This window comes from Calypte anna, chromosome 3 (assembly GCF_003957555.1).
Source record: "Calypte anna isolate BGI_N300 chromosome 3, bCalAnn1_v1.p, whole genome shotgun sequence".
Lineage (NCBI taxonomy): Eukaryota > Metazoa > Chordata > Aves > Apodiformes > Trochilidae > Calypte > Calypte anna.
The window spans coordinates 45,382,061-45,401,017 of record NC_044246.1 but is presented as its reverse complement, the minus strand read 5'-3'; the positions used below and the strand labels follow the sequence as shown (position 1 = coordinate 45,401,017).

The window sequence follows — 18,957 nt, the reverse complement described above, 5'->3', positions numbered from 1 at the left end:
ACTAGGGAGTCCCAACAGGAGAGAGAGGTACTGAACACCCACGTGCAGGAAATGCTTCAGTTAGAGCTTGTACCTCCTGAGTTAGGTACCTGAATATTCTGAGTCAGAATACATGAGTATGTAGGAAACCAGGCTGCCTTACTTACGGTACTTAAAAATATGCTTGAATTAAAATCATCTCTGATAGGAATGCTACCAGAATAGATAGGTTTTTAACCAATTTGGAGGACAAAACCCTTTGTAATTGGATTGTAGAAAATATAGGAAAACACTAACAGAAAGTAGCAGACAAAACTCTTCATGTAGTGGATATTATTTAATGTTTTCTAGGCAAATTCATGTAGCTCTTGTCTATATTTGGTGGTTAATTTGGGTCAGGGTGGGCAGTGGACTTGTAACAGCTATAGTACTTTACTATGTGAGCTCCAGTTTGACAGTGAGTGTGTTGTGTCTGTGTAACTTCATCTTCTTCCAGCTTTCTTGGAGTAACTCCATGTGTTGACAAGTCTGGAGTTATTTAGTTCGGTCTTCTCAGTAATAGAAATATATTATGTCAGAAAAATGGAGATTAGGAAGGTGACAGTAAATTCTTTTAGGGACATCTTGCTAGTAATACCTTCAGGGCAATTTCTAGATGTTACAGTTTATTAACATGGGTGGCAAGGCAGCTATTGCATAATTATATGTTCTGCCTGCTAACACAGATTTCTTATGTTTGTCCTTTTTTTTTTCTTCCAGGACTCCACCGTCGTGACTCCGATTATTCTAAGAACAGACCCACAGGGATTTTTCTTTTACTGGACAGATCAAAATAAGGTAAGAGAAAAGGTTCCTGCTCCTGAATGGTTCTTTCTGTTTACTGTGGTTTGATGGGCAGGAGTCAGGAGGCTTTGCATGCCAGTCCTGGCACAGTGCATCAGCACATGCTCCTCTGCTCTTTCCGGGAGCAAATATAACAGGCCTGTGGCTCATCCCTGGTGTACAAAACTTGGAAACCAACAGGAGACTGGGTACTTTCCAGCCATGTTTATGATTTGACGGCCAGTGAAGTGTATAATTCTCCAGGTTTCCAGGCAAGGATCCACTTGGAATGCTGTTGTTGTTCATAGTTGGCTCGTAATTTTTATCTGTCCTATCTTCCATATGCTGAGGATTTTGGCTGCAGTGCACAGCTGACCCAGAATTCCCAGAGGCCAGAACTCCCGTTGAGTTCTTCCTTCTGAACCACTACATGCTCCCTAGCCATGTCTGGGGACCACGTCACTAAGTTCTTACTAATCCACACTGGACACTTGCTTTCTTTTAAAAACATTCCGGTGAGCTTAGGTCACTATTATGGCTGGGGAGCTGTTGGGAAAGCTCATGGCCTGATTCATCGCTGCGTTACTCCAGTTTCACATCCCTGTCACCCCTTCAAATCAGCATTGTCCTGTTTCCAGCTGTTGGAGGCTGTTGTGCTGCACTGGGGTGAAAAAGTTTCAGCACCCTGAGCAGCGGGGTACTCTGTTTTACAGAATGTATGGGATCTATATCACACCAGTTGTTACAGCAAAATGCAGTGTCAAAGCTAGGAACTGCATGTGTTCCTCCTCTTTTTACAGATAAATCTTCTAGTACTTCCGAAGCAAGTGCTTGGGCCTGTTGATAAAGGTGTTAGAACTTGGTAGTACTTGACCTTTGGCCTTGTGTTGGAGAATACACCAGACTGACTAAACACATACTTGTAGTATGCTGGCTAAGGAAACCTGGTTTACCAGTTGAGTAGCTGTTTTGTTTTTTCCTGTTGATTTTGTGTTTTGATATTAATGCAAAAATGTCTTGAGGAGGAAGCAACCATTAAATATGCAGACTGTACAGGCAATTTGCTATTGCACTGCATTATGTTTATCTTCTATGTTTGCTTTTTAGAGGCAATAGAGTGTAGTTCTGAGTCAGTGTACTTGGAAATCCTATCATGGAGTTATAATAAAAATCTTGTATTTTTTGCTTGTGCTTGTACAAGGTGATGTTGGCTAATAAACTGTTGGAAGCCCAGGGTTGTTAAACTGCTGCCCAAGGAAGTGAAGTGAAAGACCTCAGAAGCTGAAGGCTGTGACTGATTTACTCCACCTGGTAGCTATGCCAGAACACAGTGCAGTCTTCTGTTTTCTTCCTTCCCTTGCATAAAATAATTGTAAAAGCCAAAAAACAATTACAAACTTTGAAATAATAAATGGAAACCCAGAGTTGATTGGAGAGTTTCACTTTTAATATGTTTGGCACTAAGACCTCCTTCAGTTTCCTACTGTTGTCTGTAAAACAATGTCTTGAAGCAATTCTGTGAAGCATAGCTATTTATAGAATTGTTGTTCTCATATTCATGAAAAAATGTATTTATAATGCTCAGAGCATTTTTTAAAAGGTTGGGTATTTGTACAAGAGAAGTAAGTGTCAGTTTGATTTTTAAACTTGCAAATCAAGCCTCTGTAAAGGGCAACAAGAGGGATTTTTTCTGGTTAATAATTCATGACAACTGGGTGAAGCTTATTCCTAACCCCATACTAGCGGTGTCTATTTAAAGAAAGTAAATACATTTTTATTGGGGTGCTGATAGTGCAAGAAGCAGAAAGGAAATGCCAGTTTCTGCTTTTGCAGAGAATGTTTTGATTTGTGTTTATTATGAAGTTACAAACATATTTTAAAAGTTTACATAGGAAATTCTCTTAATTTTCCTCTCTTTGTGTAAAGTGATCAGGAGATTAAAGTGAAACTATGTGAAGAAAGATCAGCACAATACACTCTGTGATTGCTTTCTCTTTTTTCCCCTAGCTGTTACTTTTAAGCAGTTGCTTTTATCATGATCAGGGCCTGTTACTTTCTGAGTATGGAAGGATAGGCCTTGCTGAACAGAGTGATGAACTGAGAAGCCTTCCTGCCAGCATCCTTGGTCAGACAAAATTTCCTGGGAGCTTATTCCAAATGGATATGGTGACAGGGCATGAGTCACAGCCATCTTTCTAGCCCTTTGACTATCCTGTTTGCCAGACACAGTGCAAAGCAGTAATTTAGTGCCTGGATAATGGTATGGCTTTTAAATCAGGAATATTGCTCCTTTGGTTGATGTTGCCTTGTCAGTAAAGCTATACAAAAATTACATGAATCACTGGGGTGGGGAGCAAAACAACAAAAAAAATTGTGTCAAATTTTTCTTCACCTTAGAGACCTGTTGGTTGTAGCTCTGCAGCTTTCACTAACTGGCTGGCTGAGCTGCTTCTTGTGTTGTTTGCTTGTTCCCTTGCTTCTCTGTTTCAGGGAAAAGAAAATATCTAGTGTCTGGTGGCTAGGAACCTATCTGGACAGTCCTTGTTGTTCTTTATGCAGTCAGAGCTCAAAAGTTCCTGGTAAAGACTCATGTGCAGTGCAGCCCTCCATCAGAGTCACTGACCCTGTTGTGTAGTCCTTCATGAATCTGCAATCCTCTCAGGGTTTACAGCCCAATCAGTGAGTCTGGGTAATGCCAAAGTTGAACAACAACAGGTCAAAAAGGTTGCCTGTAAAGTCATTCTTAGCAAGAAGCTTTATATATGTGACCAGTGGGGATTCATAACTTGCTGCCCTCTGTAGCTTTCTAATAAGTAATTTAGCAGATTTCATAGTTTGCTTGCAGGAGCCATATACTCCTAATAAATCATCTGAGGTCTGTAGTTTCAGCCCTGTGAGGATCCATGTCACTTAGATGATGCCACATGTGGGGATCTGTAAGGGTGGCCATTCTTGTGGTATGGTAGATCAGTGGCAGCCAGGCTTAGTGGAGCCATCTCCTTGGCATTTACTTCTAAGAACAGGAACAATTTGGAAGGAGGGCAGGATGAAGAGACAGAGCCTCCAGAAGCTGAGTGGACATCTGACAGCTTATAGGCAAGGCAAACAGTGGCATAATTGCTTAAGGTTCTATTCAAAGCAAAATAGGTATCCATGTGTCTTGCTCCTTTCTTCATGACTGTGATCTGACCATTTAATTATGTTTGAGCTGGCTCCAATGTGTCATGCCAGGTACCCAAGTCCAGCACGATTGCTTTTGGACTTTGAGAGCCATATTAAAAAGGGGTTGATCAAACTTAACTATTTTAATGACTTTATCAGCAGAGTGAGCAGTAGTCTAGGATAAAAATGTGTTCCTCTGACCACCAGCCGTTTCTCTTTCATTTTGATGTGCTCTGTTCACCTTCCCTGCAAATCCTAGCACAGCTGTACCTGCAGTGAAGGTCTGTAAAGTTCATTTAAACTCTGATGTTACAATTTGGTGGTAATTATGTGGTTTCCTGCAGTTTGACATGCATACTGTTTATTTGCATATTTCAGTATTTTTACTGTCATGAGTAAAAGTAGTCCTCCAAAATAAAGTCATGCATAGCATTTTGCTATTTTCTGATAACAGCAAAGAAATATAATTTTTTTTGTTTTAAACAGATGGTGGGAGAGCTTTCTGATTTTTCAGTAGAAAGTTCTTCGGTTGCTGAAAATTCTTGTATGTTTGCTTCATCAGTATGCAGAGTGTTGGGTGATTTCATATTATTATTTGAATGATTCTCAACATGGGTTTAAAAAATAAATGTTACAATCTAGTAACTATTTTATCTTATTGTTTTAGTAATGCTTCTTAACTATAGTGCAACCAGACAGTATTCATTTCATTGTCATATTTTTATGACCTGATTAAAACTTATCTCAATTCCTTGCTATTTTTTAAAAAAATGGAATGACATTTCTTTAGTTTGTTTATTCTGGTCATGAGCATTAAAGAAAAATAAATCAAATCTCAACCAGGTGAAGAGAAACACTACTAGAATAAAAAGTAATTATAATGAAAATGTTTTCTCAGCAGGTAGGAGATTGGAAGTGTTGAGTGTGTTTAGCCTAGCTAGCAAAGCCAGAGAAAGACTGATTTCTGTCTAGGAATAAATGTATCAATGGAAACATAGGCAGAGCAGGAGAAGAAATATGTATGGTCAGTTTGTGCATTATTATTCCTGTATTCTTTATCTAGAAGTTGTGTTACACAATCAAATGGATGTTAGGAATAGACACCTGGCCATTGGCTCTGTGCAGCTCTGACACTGTCTCAGAAAAGAAGTAAAAGGAGGAAAGCAACTAATTGCTTTTGTGGCAGAGTCATTTAGGTTTTTAGAAGTCTGAGCGTGGTATAATGTCCTGTCATCTGTGTCTCACTAGCACGTGCTGATTTATTCCTCTTTGTTTTTAAAGCTAGGCTCCCACAATGACATGGCAGCATGGCAGAAACATAGCGGATGCAGACCCAGCCTCATCCACAGCCCTGTGAAACTAAACAAGTGTTTGGGCCGAGGGAGTGAGCAGCAATTTCTAGTGCTTCTGCAGAAATGCTCTTGTAAACAAGTTATGATGATCCCGTTTGTCCAAAGGAAATTTGTGCTGAGAAACTCGGCAAGTGCTGATGTGATGCTTGCTCCACTGGGGGGATGTGTGCACAGCCAACCCAAACGGTGTGGGAGAAAGGAGTCTGCTTCAGAGGCCAGCTTTGTACAATTCCTAGGTCAAGCTTTTACCTATGTTTGAGGAGAAGGTGGGGTGATAAGGCCACAGCAGTACAAAATACCTGCAGATGGGTATTTCCCCCAGCTCTGATTTGTTCCGACTGACAAGCTGAGGATAGCTAAAGACAGACAGACTCAGTCAGCACAGCTCTTTAGTAATAACAATTTTGCAGTTTTCAGGGGAAGGAGCAAGATCTGTTTCTCCTCTGACAGAGCCCAGCATGATTTTGTGTATGAACATCTCTGACAGTAAATGCTGCAGCTCAGCCATAGAATGTGAGCTTGCTACAGGAGCCCTTAGCAAAAATACTGTACCTTGAGCTGGAGCTTTCTCATTTCATGAGACTGCATGAAGTGTTTCTTTATGCTAAAAGGATTTCTGACTCTTTCCCTTTCATGTCCTGGTCCTTAAGGACATGGTTTAGTAGTTGACTGGAGTGTTAGTCAAAGGTTGGACTAGATGATTTTGGAGATCTCTTCCAACCTAAACATTCTGTGATTCTGTAAGGTGACCATGGGTTTCTTTCAGCATGGATATCCAACACAGACAGCAGAGGGAATGTATGAAGTGTAGCCTGAGTGCTGTGCCCACACTAAATGGGATTCTGTAGCATTAGGCTTGGTGCAGTCCCTTTGCCCTCATACAGATGAAAGATGTGGCCTTCTTCCAGCTGGTGGGGATTTTGGCTGTGTTACTGAAGAGAGTTCTTTAGTGGCTGCTCTGCATTAGGGCTTTAAAGCAATTGGGTCAATATTTGTACTGCCCTATGAGTCAAAGATCTTTTCATTACATCTGTATGTTTTAAAATACACTTTACAAGCATACAGCACAAGCTGAAGTTAATGAATAAATAAAATATGCCTAATAATTTAATGAGAATACTGTAATATTTAATACTGCTAGATTTAAAAATACCCACTCCAAACCCCAACTGTTTGGCTTAATTTATTCAAGAGCAAGGTTGCTCAGTGATGCATCTTGCTGCTCAGGACATCCAAGAAGTACATCATTAAACATGTATTCAAAATTTTCTTCCTGCCATGTAAAAGGGAAAAAAAAACCCCACCTAAATAACTAGACCCTTTGAAGAAGTGAGAGTATAAATATCATTAATTGACTGAGAAAAGATGGCACATGACTTTCCACATAAAGGATTATTTTAACATGTGCAGTGAAAAACTCTCTCTTCCTCATTCTTTTGGCATCTCTAGCATTTCATCAGTTGACATCACTTATTACTGATTTCTGTTTGATAATGAATACTGGATACATGGACCTCTGTCATACGGTGCACCATACAAATAGGTTTGCCTTTGCTTTAGCTTCAAAACACAGGAGTCAGAATGACTTAGGTCTTCATGGAGTGGGTTTTGTTTTTGTTTTTGTTTTTTTTATTAATAGTAAATTCTCTATTAGAGGACTTGTGGTCTCACTGATGTAATATTTGAGGTGCTGCTTCATGGACTTTTGTAAAAACATTATATACGTTATATGTAACCTACAGAGGCACATTCTTGGGTGTCAAACTGGCACGAATAAAAATAATATCTACTCATAAATGACTAGGAAAGCCATTTATGAGAATAGTTGTGATACCAGGTTATAATTCTTTGTGACTGAAGGGGAAGTTAGAATGATTCCATGAATGGTGTTGCTCCATATGACACTATTCCTTTATCCATTTGCTTTGTGTGTGAACTGAGGGGGAAGCTGTGGGTAGATTGCCTCTGTTTTTTGAGGGCAGGGGTTACTTATCGTATTTCAGCTGGAAATATAAGGTTCTTGAGATTATGCTTCTGACACAGTTAGATGGAGCTGGGGTGGAATCTCTCTTTCAAAAGAAGGAAGTCGTGGCACAGTGTTTTTCAATGGAAATCTGAATGAGGAGTTGTGGTGATGTGAAGTTCTGCTTCTCAGTAATACTGGAAATAGAGAGTGAACTTGAAAAAAAAACCCAAAACCAAACTGGTGACACAGCAAATAATTGGGTCTTTGCCTGAGTCTTTCAGTCTTGTTGATTAATGAACTAAAGGTATAATGGTAGGAGCCACCATAATTGCATTAGAGGTTTGAGACCAGGGGTGTCACTGCTGGAATGCAAAGGCCAGTTTTTAGATAAGAATATGACCCATAAGTACTGGCTTCCAAAGTTGTGTGCCTGTCACATTTTTAATGGGAAGTAGAAGAGATTCTCTTAAATGAGGCAGTGCTGTTGCAACTGAGCAGTGAGCAGTACAAGCGAAATCTTAGAGGCAAATTCTTCCTCCAATGAAGATGCAGATGTGTGATAAGCAGCACAAAAACCAACTCATCAAAAGTAGAGAATTAAGGAATCATACCTGTAATAGGAGTTTTTAGCTTGGGAGCTCTGACACTGGCTTAAGGCATTTGAGGGCAAAGCAGTCAAAGGTGGAGCTGCTAGCCCTGATAACAGCCCGAGTGGTAATCCTGGCAAGTTCACTTGCATGTGCTTGCTTTCTCCTTACTATAGCAATAACTCCTTACCTAAATCTCTAAAGGCAGTACTTAAGAGTTCAGAAAAAAATAACAGTGCATGAGCTAACACCAGTCCTGATGGGTCCATGCTAGAAACTGTGTGCCAGTGCCTTTGTCAGTGAAGATCACTGCCTCCTTGCTGGCTCATGATTCAGAGATAGTTGTATTTTGAAGTAAGAAAATTTTCTAGCTCAGTAGGGAAGTCAGCCCAGCAGCATTTCATGGTCACCTGAAAGTTGCAGCTCATGTTTTTTCATGACCACTTAAAAATCGACATATGAGTAGAATAAAAGAAGACTGGGGAAGTGGTAAGGCATTGCCACAGACAGAGAAATTAAGAGGAAATATTTCATGGAGTTCAACTTCCCATCAGACTGCTGGTTCCATTTTTAAAAACGAAATCTCTCTGCTTTCAAAACATGGAAATAGTTCAAGGCCCATTAGGGAAATGGAACTACATCAAACACAGATGACCTCTAATAAGAATTTCCTACTGCTGAATATCTCCCTTATTGTTGCAAGACAGACAGGAACAGAAAAGTTTTGGGGTTAATCTACAACATAGGTCCAGATTCTGAAGTGAGGAAGCCAAAGAACTTCAAAAAAGGGAGGATGACTCTGAAGTCAGCAAAACTTAGGTATGACTGAAATTTCAGATACTGAGAACAGTCCTACCATACTTCTTGATATGCAAGAATATAACCCTTGCTGTCTAATTGGAATAAGGTTGTGACTTTCCTATAAAGATGAGATTGTAGGCTGTCTTTTGTTTAGAGGGGCTGGAAAACTTGGTGAGCTTTGGCTGTGGAATGTAAACTGGAGATTTTGTGATCTGGCTGTCAGAAGTGTTGTTGGTACAATTTTCATCTTAAATATCTCAGTGAGGAAAACTTGTGGCCAAGTTGGCTGCCATACACTGAAGTGAGTTCTTCAGTGGGCGTCTATCTTAACATTTTGAAATGCTATGTTACTTAACTAAGAATTTTCCTAATGTTCACATCTCATAAGGTCATAATTAGGGGTTGGAAGGGACCTTGAGAGATCACAGAGTCCAACCCCCCTGCCAGACCAGGACCACCTAGTGTAGGCTGCACAGGAATGCATCCAGGTGGGTTTTGAATGTCTCCAGAGAAGGAGAATCCACATCCTCACTGGGCAGCCTCTTACAGTGTTTTATCACCCTTGTAGTGAAAAAGCTTTTTCTTATGTTTACACAGAACCTCCAATGTCATAAAGTCATTTAATGTTTTGGTATGTACTTGGTCATAACTAAAAGCAACGTATGCTTTTAGGAAACAGCTGGGAGTTGGGAGACCTGGGGACTTGTCTCTTCTCTCTGGTCATGATTTGCCATAACATGGCAATGGGCTGCTCTACATGCCTGTTCCTTTTTCCACTTCTGCCCTGACTTTGTCTACTTGAGAAGCCCTCTGGGAGTAGGGCTGCAGCAGGGATGCTGTGTTACTGCCTAATCAGCACCTGGTACAACGTGGCTCCAACTTCCTGCAGTACGTGCACTGTGGTGGTGGTGGAGATGTTAATGTCTTCTGGCTCAGAAGGGCTTGTGGTAAATGGAGACAATGGTGTATAATAAGCTAGCTGTCAGTTTCTTTCCTCCCCCCCATCCCCCTTAATTAAAAAAGTCTCTTGTGTTCATGCTCACAGCTTGTACATGGTTGAATATGCAGCAATGGCTTTGCTGGCTGATCTATTATTAGTACACTTGAAAAATTGTCTTCCAGGACATCAGTTTTCCTAATCATTGTGAGGATAACTGATGTCTCAGCATGTCTGTCAGATTGCCTTCTCTGCTGATGTTCTGGCAATTCAGATACTTCTTTTGAATGCTTCATATTCTAGCTGTTTCCCCTCCCCACTATGCCATCAGGTGTGTTTGGGTTTTGTTTCTTTTTGAAAAAATGTCTTTAAAAGAGAGCATACTGAAAATAATCATCTTTTAATAACATATATTCTGTCTTCATATATGTGATCTTCCCATGTGAGTTTATATACTTCACTAGTAATCAATGTCATGTGATAAATGTGTTTGGAACTTTTGGTTCCTTTTTTTTAAGAAGTTTGAAAGAAGTTCTTGAAATACAAGTGACTGGCAGTAAATGTCAGTTTTACACTAATACTTGCCTTACTTGCTTTAAAACTTTTAGCATTTAAAGTGTGGGCTTGACCTTGCTTCCCCTCTCCTGCCTTTTTCTTATTCTTGCAAACATGGTATTTTACATCTGCTCTGCACTCTTGCAGTTGGCATCACAGAGAGCAGAAATTATAAAGCTGGTAAGTGCAGTGATAACAATGTACTCCACTGTACATGACTGCCTTCCTTTTTTATTTGGGCTTGCTGCATAAGGACAGAGGATACTCTTTTCCTAGAGAATTGTCTTTTAGTTGTGCTACAAACCACAGGAGTTTTAGGTTCTCTCTGTGTGTCTGTTATTTTAAAGTGTTGCTATTTACAGATGCTATTTACATCACCAGTCTCCTCCAAATACTCTGTTGGATTAAAAGGTCTGTAAAATCTGCAGACAGCCTCTGGTGCTGGTGTGTGTATTCTCTTGTCTGCAGCTTGGATTTCCGTTTTCCTTGTTCTGTGCTACTGTATCTCCTCCACAAGCAGCGGTTTTGCAACTAAAATTCTGACTTTGTTTTGAAGGACATGAAACCCCCAAAAGAGGGGAAATGGTGTCTGAAGAGTCTGTGCCTTCCCTGCTGTCTGTGTACGTGTAAACACACATATGCTATCTGTGGACAAACCTCCTTTATTGCCTTTTCAGAGTTAAGGTTCTTCACCAGGCAGGAAGTCAGTATTCATCTTCATTACTTCTTCTAATTAATCTTCCCAGGTAGGCATGTCTTGCCAAGTATTCTGACTTCCCAATGTCATTGTCCATCCTTCACTTACAAACAAAAACCACTAATAGGTGCACGTTCTCATCTCTGATCTCTAGTTTATGACACTTCGTATGATGTCAAGTCATTCCTCATGCATTTGTGCTGGGGTAAAGGACTAGGCTGTGGCATAGAGGATTTAGGTTTCTGTCATCATGCATATCCCAGGAAAAGTATTTCTCAGTATCTGAATTTTTAGCATGGGGATTGAGCCTGCTTTTAAGACTGACACATGCCATTACCCAAAATACACTCTTCATTGTGTGAGAGGACCAAGATATACTGTACAATGGGACTGTTAGTGGTTGAAGAACATATTTAAATCCTAAATCTCCAGGGCATGTTAAACACTCAGCTGTCCAATTAGCCCAGTAACAATTTTGTCTGGGGGGGATCTATATAACATGGCTATTTAAAGGCTGCAGTTATACATCAGAAGTGAAATTCTACCCCTGTGCCACATCCCAAAGACCTCTGGTAATGCCTGGGGGCTGGGGATTACCAGAACCTATCTCTAATTTCAAGGCTGATCAGAGTGTGCCTGCAGAGCTTAACTGAGCCTTTTGCCACTGCCATAGCTGCAACCTCTCAGACACCATCAGAGGAGAGGTGTTTTAGCAGCACATCCCCGGGTGCTCCAGATGACAGAATCTGCCTACAAACTGGAGCAGTCTGAGCCTTGCAAGCTGATAGCACAGAGCTTTGCTATTTCAAGTGCTGTTTATTGAGGGCTAACTTACAGCTGACCCAGACGAATGCTGTCTTTCTGACTGCAGTGTGCTGAATAAACTGTGTGAATTATAACATATTTACCTGTACAATATGTCTCACTTAAGAGGACTATGGATAGTTTGGGCAGGTGGCTTGCTACCCAGGGACCTGATAATCTCTGACTGATAAACAGCAGTAAGGGCTGTTTAACAACAAGAGTAATAATCAAAATATTGATTAGCAGGGTGTAGCTCTCTGGTCCTAAGTGATGCTCACTGAGGCTCCTATTAAAACAGTACTGAAATTCTGAAGGAACTTTTTGTCTTTTATTCCAGTTGCTCTGTGCAACAGAGTTAAGACAGTTAAGACATAAGGCCTTACTGAAAAAGAAGCACTATGGAATGGAACACTAATGCCTAAAAATTAGGAATATGGCCAAAATATATGCAGGGAGTGCCATTAAAGAAACTTAAGTAATTTATTTTGGGCACTTTCAGTTTTCAGTCCTGGGAAAAATGAAAAAAGAAATTCTTTTTTTAAGGGAACTTTGATAATTATACAATATCTTTAAAAAAGGTGGTTTTATGTTGTAATTTTCCTAAACATAAATCAAGAAAGAAATAAAATTTCACCAAATTTTGTGGTGAAGTTGACACATTGGAGGGCAGGGATGCCATCCAGAGGGACATTGACAAGCTTGAGAAGTTTGCTTGTGCAAACTGCATGAAGTTCAGCAAGGCCAAGTGCAAGGTTCTGCACCTGGGATGAGGCAATACCATGCATGAATACAGCTTGGGAGGAGAAAGGGTTCTGAAAAAGCTCTGAGGAGAAGAATTTGGGAGTGGTGGTGGACCAGAAGCTCAACATGAGCCGTCAATGTGCGCTTGCAGCCCAGAAAGACAATCAGGTCCTGCGATGCATCAAAAGAAGCACAGACAGATGGTCAAGGGAGGTGATTCTCCCCCTCTGCTCAGTTCTTGTGAGACCCCACCTGGAGCACTGTGTCCAGGTCTGGAGCCCTCAACATAAGGACACAGAGCTCCTTGAACATGTCTAGAGGAGAGGCCACAAAAATGCTGAGAGGGCTGCAGCACCTCCCCTATGAAGAGAAGCTAAAGAAGTTAAGGTTGTTCAGCCTGGGGAACAACCTCCAAGGCTCCAAGGTGGCTGTATACCAACCTTCCAATATCTGAAGGGGACCTACAAGAAAGCTGAGGTAGAGCTTTTTACGTGGGTGTGCAGTGAGAGGACATGGGCAAATGGTTTAAAACTTGAAGAGGGGAGATTTAAATTAGACATTAGGAAGAAATTCTTTAATTTGAGGGTAGTGAGACCCAGGAAGTTGTGGCTGCTCCCTCCCTGGAAGTGTTCAAGGTCAGGTTGGATGGGGCTTTGAGCAACCTGGTCTAGTGGAAGCTGTGTCTGCCTATGCAGGGGGGTTGGAACCAGCCGATCTTTAAGGTCTCTTCCAGACCTAGACATTCTGTGATTCTATGAAAATAAATAAAATTGAGATTTTTTTTTTTGCTCTTAACCCAGATTTGCTTGCTAAATAGTAAAGTAAGGATAGGACCGTTTTTAATGAAGAGCAGACTTCTAAATGAAGACTTAGGACTTTCTTGAGCTTTCTTTTTTTTAGCTTGCCTCTTGAAGTCCATGTTGCAGTGGTGTGTTTTAGTCTTCTACCAGGTGCTTCTCCTAGTTAGTCTTCCATAACCAGCTCTTCACTCCATCAGTAGCCCATGATGTAATTACAAGTTCTCAAGAATGAAAGGAAGTTGCCATCATTCATGTTAAGTGGCAGCAGTGCTCTTCCAAGGACAGTCTGAGTCTTATAGTTGTCATCCCCTTCTTAACAGTCACATACCCCAGTGGAGGAGTAGACTGGATCATTAAATCTGGCCCCAAGAAAATATCTGGTTGCTGTGATACTCTTGGGATTTGAAGATAGCTGGAGCTTTGCCTTCCAGTTCTCTAGCATGGGACTTTTCCACTGAGGTTGAATTGTCATTAGGTGTAGGTTCACAATGGCTTTTAACTAGCATTGCCTCAAAAGCACTGTGATTTGTTATAATAGCACAATGGCCCATAATTCACTGAGGGGGCTAATGAGCAGCTGGTACCTGACAGCAAAGTAAAATGCTTTAGTGATTGTGTTTTAAATAACATTCATGTATCAGTGGCCTGTAAAAATCATATTTGGAGAAAGGGCTTTGCCTTCTGTAGGTGGAAAGTACATCATCTGTGCAGTGTGCAATTTTGATTTGCTTGTAAACTGCTTGTATGCAGAGTAAGTTGGCTTATTCATGTGGAGTGTTATCAGCAGGTGTCATAGTCTAAAATTATCTCAGATAAATCTTTGGCTTTGCATTGTGCCCTTTTGCAGACATACTGGAAGACAGAAACCTATAGACATTTTTGCCACCAAAAACCTGTCAGAGATGCTGCAGATTCTTTAAGCATAATGATGTCATACATACTAGATGGGTGAAGTGAAAAGCTTCTCTCATTAGACTTGTGTAAAGTGTATTTTAAAATGGGGAACATCAGTTTGAAAAGTGGCACAGCTTTGCTGCTGCCAGAAGTGGGTTTTCAGTATACTGACTGCAGATCTGTCTTGTTACTGACAACTTATACCGGTATCCTTTGTGTGTCAGTGTGTTGTATATCCAAATTTAGGTCCTTCTTTCACATGTGTTGAGCTTTCAATTAGTATTTTTCCTGAAATCAAGAAGAGCACACTGGTAGAGGGTATAGGTAAGATGAAGAAAGCTGGAGGTCAAGTCAGCCATTCTGACTAGCAGTCTGAAATATGTCTGATGTATTTGCACTCATCTCCAAAGTGCTCCCACATTTCATTGACAAAAATTGTTCTGGTTTTGTAGCCTTTGTGTAAGGGGAGAATTATCTACCCTTTTGTAGTTACAGTGCAGGGCAGCAGGTATTCTAGTCCCTTCAGAAATCCCATTGCATCTTAATTCCTTGAAAATGCCTTTTATTTTGGTTGAGGGGTAATGTAAGGCATTTGATCATGTGGAGTGAAGTCTTCCTCTGCCCTAGCATTTTATGCAGGAGATACCAGCATTCAGGCTTAAACTCTGTGTCTTCTTTGCCCACATTTCTACTCCTGCCTCAAATTCTACTTCATGCAGAACAGCTCTGTCTCTATTTGAATCTGCATCTCCTGGGCATGTTATGTTTTCACATGCAGAAATTTTGCCTTTACAGAAGGATTGCTTTTGGAATTTTATTTTGCTTTCTGGGTGGGCTGTACAGTGCACACTGGCAGTGCAGCTCAGGCACATCCATGTTATGTTAAAACAGCTATTCACAAATTGCCTTCATAGAAAATGTGAGGGAAACTTGCATAGAGCTGGACTGGCAATTACAAACAATTGTGTATAACATGTCACTTTGTGTCACCTTTAGAGTGCTCAAATGCATGTATAACTAAAAATGTAAACCTGAAAATAACAACATAAGGCTCCCACCTTTGAATAATGCGGGCACTTGGCCCCAGATGTCCATCCAGCTCCTTTAGATTTATGCTGGTATTCGGTAATAGCCACTGAGCAACTTCCCTGGATTTATGCCAGGAAGATGGCTAATGGAACAATCTTTTTATGACCTGTTTAGCTAAATGGCTATAGTAATATGGGATATTACGGTAACAGATGCTGTTGATCATCCTGCAGTAGATCAAAGTTGGTATATGCAGGAATTATGCACTTCCTTTCAGAATCATGCATATAATTTGGAGCTTCTCATTTGTTGCTATGGTATTATATTATTAGGACAATGAGAGACAGAAGTGGTAATTTTAATGAATTAAGTCAAAAGTGCCAGCCTGCAGCAGTCTCAGCTCAGAGCTTTGGGTACCAGTGGCAGCACAAAAGGGTGCTCTGTAGGTGACTTTCAGACATTGTTGGCATCTGAGACTTGAAAAAAGGAAGTCCAAACTTTCTAAAACAGTTCTGTCATAAGACTTAGGAAATGTTTGGCTTACATCATCGTTGCAGATTCAAGGACTCAAACTGTAGCCCCTGAAGCAGAGATGACCAGAAGGAGCTGGAGTTATATTTGCTTCCTGTGATTCTCAGGTTTGGATATGGCATTCATCTTTAGCTACATGGTGTAGAGCATGGTGGTGGCTGGCAGGTTGTACTTCCAGCTTCCTAAGTGGGTTGGGAAGTGAACAGAAAAAGTAAGAGATGGAAATGAAGCATCTAGCTGGTGTCTCTGACTAGACAACAGTCAGTGAACCTTTTTCCTAGACTGAGAACAACGTAGTTAATTTTTTCTGTTGTATAAGAGTGTGACTGACCAATGAGTGATCCCGATGGATCTAGAGAGGCACCCCAGTCTCTGATTGATTCAAAAGAGGCATTTAAAGCATGGAGTTTTAACATCTGTATCTGAGATTGGTGAAACTGAGCTGTTTTAATTCTGTACATTTATATTTAATCTGCATTATAATGACACCAACATGAGGATAATCTGTGAATCATGAAGGCATTATAAGGTGACAGTAAGTTCTCCAGGGGCTAGAAAGATGCCAATCATATGGGTATGACTGAAGGAGTAAGATCTAGGGGAATTAAAACCACTTCCACATATAATCCTAATGGGCTGTTTCAGAAATTGTAAAATCTGCTTCATTAGTTTAGTACCCTAGCATCATTAGATATGTTGTTTAATTTGCTGGGATGTGTTTTTGCAATCTGAATTGTTAAGTGGTCTGAATCTCCTTGTATTTGTATCATTAATTATGCTGTTAATGATTTACAGAATTACTCTGAGAATTTGGGGACAAGCATGTTATGATCTGTACTGTCATATGCCAGACCAAAGTAGCATCATTTTTAAGTTGAAGGCTTGAACTGAAAAGGCTGCTTTTGTCCCCATTGCAGGTCTAGTAAATATGAGATAGAAAGTTGCTATGATTAAAAAAAAAAATTGCCTTTTGGCTGGCAGAATAAAAGCTCTTTTCTCTCACATCTCTGTTTCTTATCAGCAATGATGGAGAGTTTTCCTCTTTCTGGCTAGGCAATGCAGCAGTGTTGACATGCCTGGAGTTTGATTGGATCCACCAATAATGTGTTTCTACATAAGAGGGGTGCGTGCAAGGAGAAGGTATCAGGCTTTGAAGCTTAACAGCATCTGGGAAATGGCAAAACTCAATTTAACCTGGATGTTTCAGTAGAATGGATATTGGACTGAATAGAATTACCTGTGAGGATTCCACTTAGGGATCATGGGGGTTAGTACCAGTCATTTGACACTGTTCATTTCAGCATTTTGTTTTCTTCTTTTTTTTCCCCTTCTGCCAGCTTGCAAGAATTTCAAGAGGAATAATTTTGCGTGCAAGTATAGCTTCTCAGCAGTGACAGATGATCTCTTGCTATCATTTGTCATTGCTCCCTGCCATCAGATGCACTAGGCTGGAAAGAGATCTGAGAGAATCTTTCCAGTCTGCTTTCAAATGCATTCTGCTAACACTGAGAATTGGTTTGCTGACAAAAGATGCAACTCGTTGCAGCTGTGACTGTGATGGTTATTTTGGAAGGAAAACTGTCTAACCTGTCTGCTTGGGGTGGGATTGTAAGGGCCAGGCTGCACGTGACTGAGGAGTGGATATGGGCTGAGGAGTGGATATGGGCTTTCTGAGCATAAGGTTGGTAGCTACCCCAGTTGTCATGGTAGTGAGAAGGCCCAGGGATTCCTGTGATAAGTATCCCAACAAATTGTATGGGCACCAGAGGGGATAGGACTGCTTCTTAAAGCTCATGCCCCACCTCTCCTCTTTGTTAGGAGTGTGGAGGAGCTCTTCCTTCTTGACAGTGGAGTTTGTCTCAGGACTATTTGCAAAGCAGATACTCCCTTTTCTGGTTTCAGGTTTTTGGTTTTTTGTTTTTTTAAAATTGTATTTGTTTTTTAATACTGTATTCTGTAGGTGTGTATAAAATTAAAGAAGCTAACTTGCAGAATCAGACTTATTGCTTTCAGTGTAAAGAAGCCTCCTTGCACCGGATGGAATGCTTTTGGAAATCCTGAATGTGTCATGTTTGTCTTTGGTTATAGTCAAAGGGAGCAGGAATAAACATTAGTATCTGCTAACTGTCATGTAAGGCAGAATGAAAAATCCTGGTTTAAATCCAAACATGCTTGGATTTGTTAAAGACAAAATATTATGATGTTATTTTTATCTAGATCTGTACTTCTCTCTGGATTTACTCGTTGAGGTGCAGATGCTCTTATTTTGTTTGTTTGTTTGTTGTTGTTGTTGGTTCTATTTGTTTTGTTCCACTCCTCAGCTCACAAGAGGTTAATATACCTGTGAAAGGAATGATCTACAAGAAAAGTCTTGAGAATGTCTTTGCTCCAAAGACTTGGTTCCAATCAGACAGCTAATAATTAATCAACTATCGTATAAATCAGCAAGATGAGAAAAAATGCAATGTGTTGTAAGATTTTGTGATCTGGAAATCTTTTTTAAAGTGTATTCTGGCAAACTGATGTGCCCTGATCACTAAGTGCATGACACGATACACTTGTGGAATGTAGGAGAGCTTTTTCTTGCTCTTAAAAGTGCTGTTTTGACCTGTCCTTCTCTTGAATATCTTCTGCATCCTCTAGTCCCTTTTTCTGTCTTACTTACAGAGCAAGTGACTTAGTAATGGTGCATGAGAGATGCTTCAGTAGTTCAAGAAACAGGTTGAAGTTCTGGAGAGACACGTGAAGTGTAGGACTACAGGTCTTAGTGCTGGTGTACAGGGGTTAAAGGGAGGATTGGGAATGGAAGAGTATTAGTTGTATCCTAACAGTATCCTATAAGTGGACTTCTGGTTCACATCTATCTCAAAAAGTTACACTTGTGATAAACAGCTTTTGGAACTGAAACCTTAGATTGGGTTAATTTGTATGCTTAATTGGTGTCTTTAGTATACTAGGAATGTTCTTGTTATCTGTTGATTTTTGTTTTTTGTAATGTGTAGATGGGGCTTTCCAGCTTCTAAGGCCCCGTTCATGTACTGCATGCTCTGTAGTATTGCTGGTGAAGTGCAGACCCTTCAGTTATAATTCATCCATTCAAATTCATTCACATGGCTGAGGGGAAGCCACCAAATACTCTTGTCTAGCAGGTTTTGCTTGACCATGAAGGTGACACTGAGTCCCAAACAACCCCCTACAAACTTGCTGGGGGCATTAGATCTGGCAGAGGGAGAATAGCCTCGTTCATGTTGGCTCCAAAGAAGTTGGCATGTAGGAACAAGGATGAAGCATGCTAAGAGG

General features: G+C 40.5%; 1 protein-coding gene across 2 annotated transcripts in view; it reads left to right on the top strand.

The window, feature by feature from the left end:
- The window catches only part of PLCB1 (phospholipase C beta 1), a 399,975-nt gene that overhangs the window by 15,523 nt on the left and 365,495 nt on the right, over positions 1 to 18,957 (top strand). For both annotated transcript variants that reach the window (XM_030448781.1, XM_030448782.1), the window contains exon 2: positions 739 to 816. In XM_030448781.1, the coding sequence (XP_030304641.1) occupies positions 739 to 816 (78 nt within the window). The remainder of the gene's footprint in view (positions 1 to 738; positions 817 to 18,957) is intronic.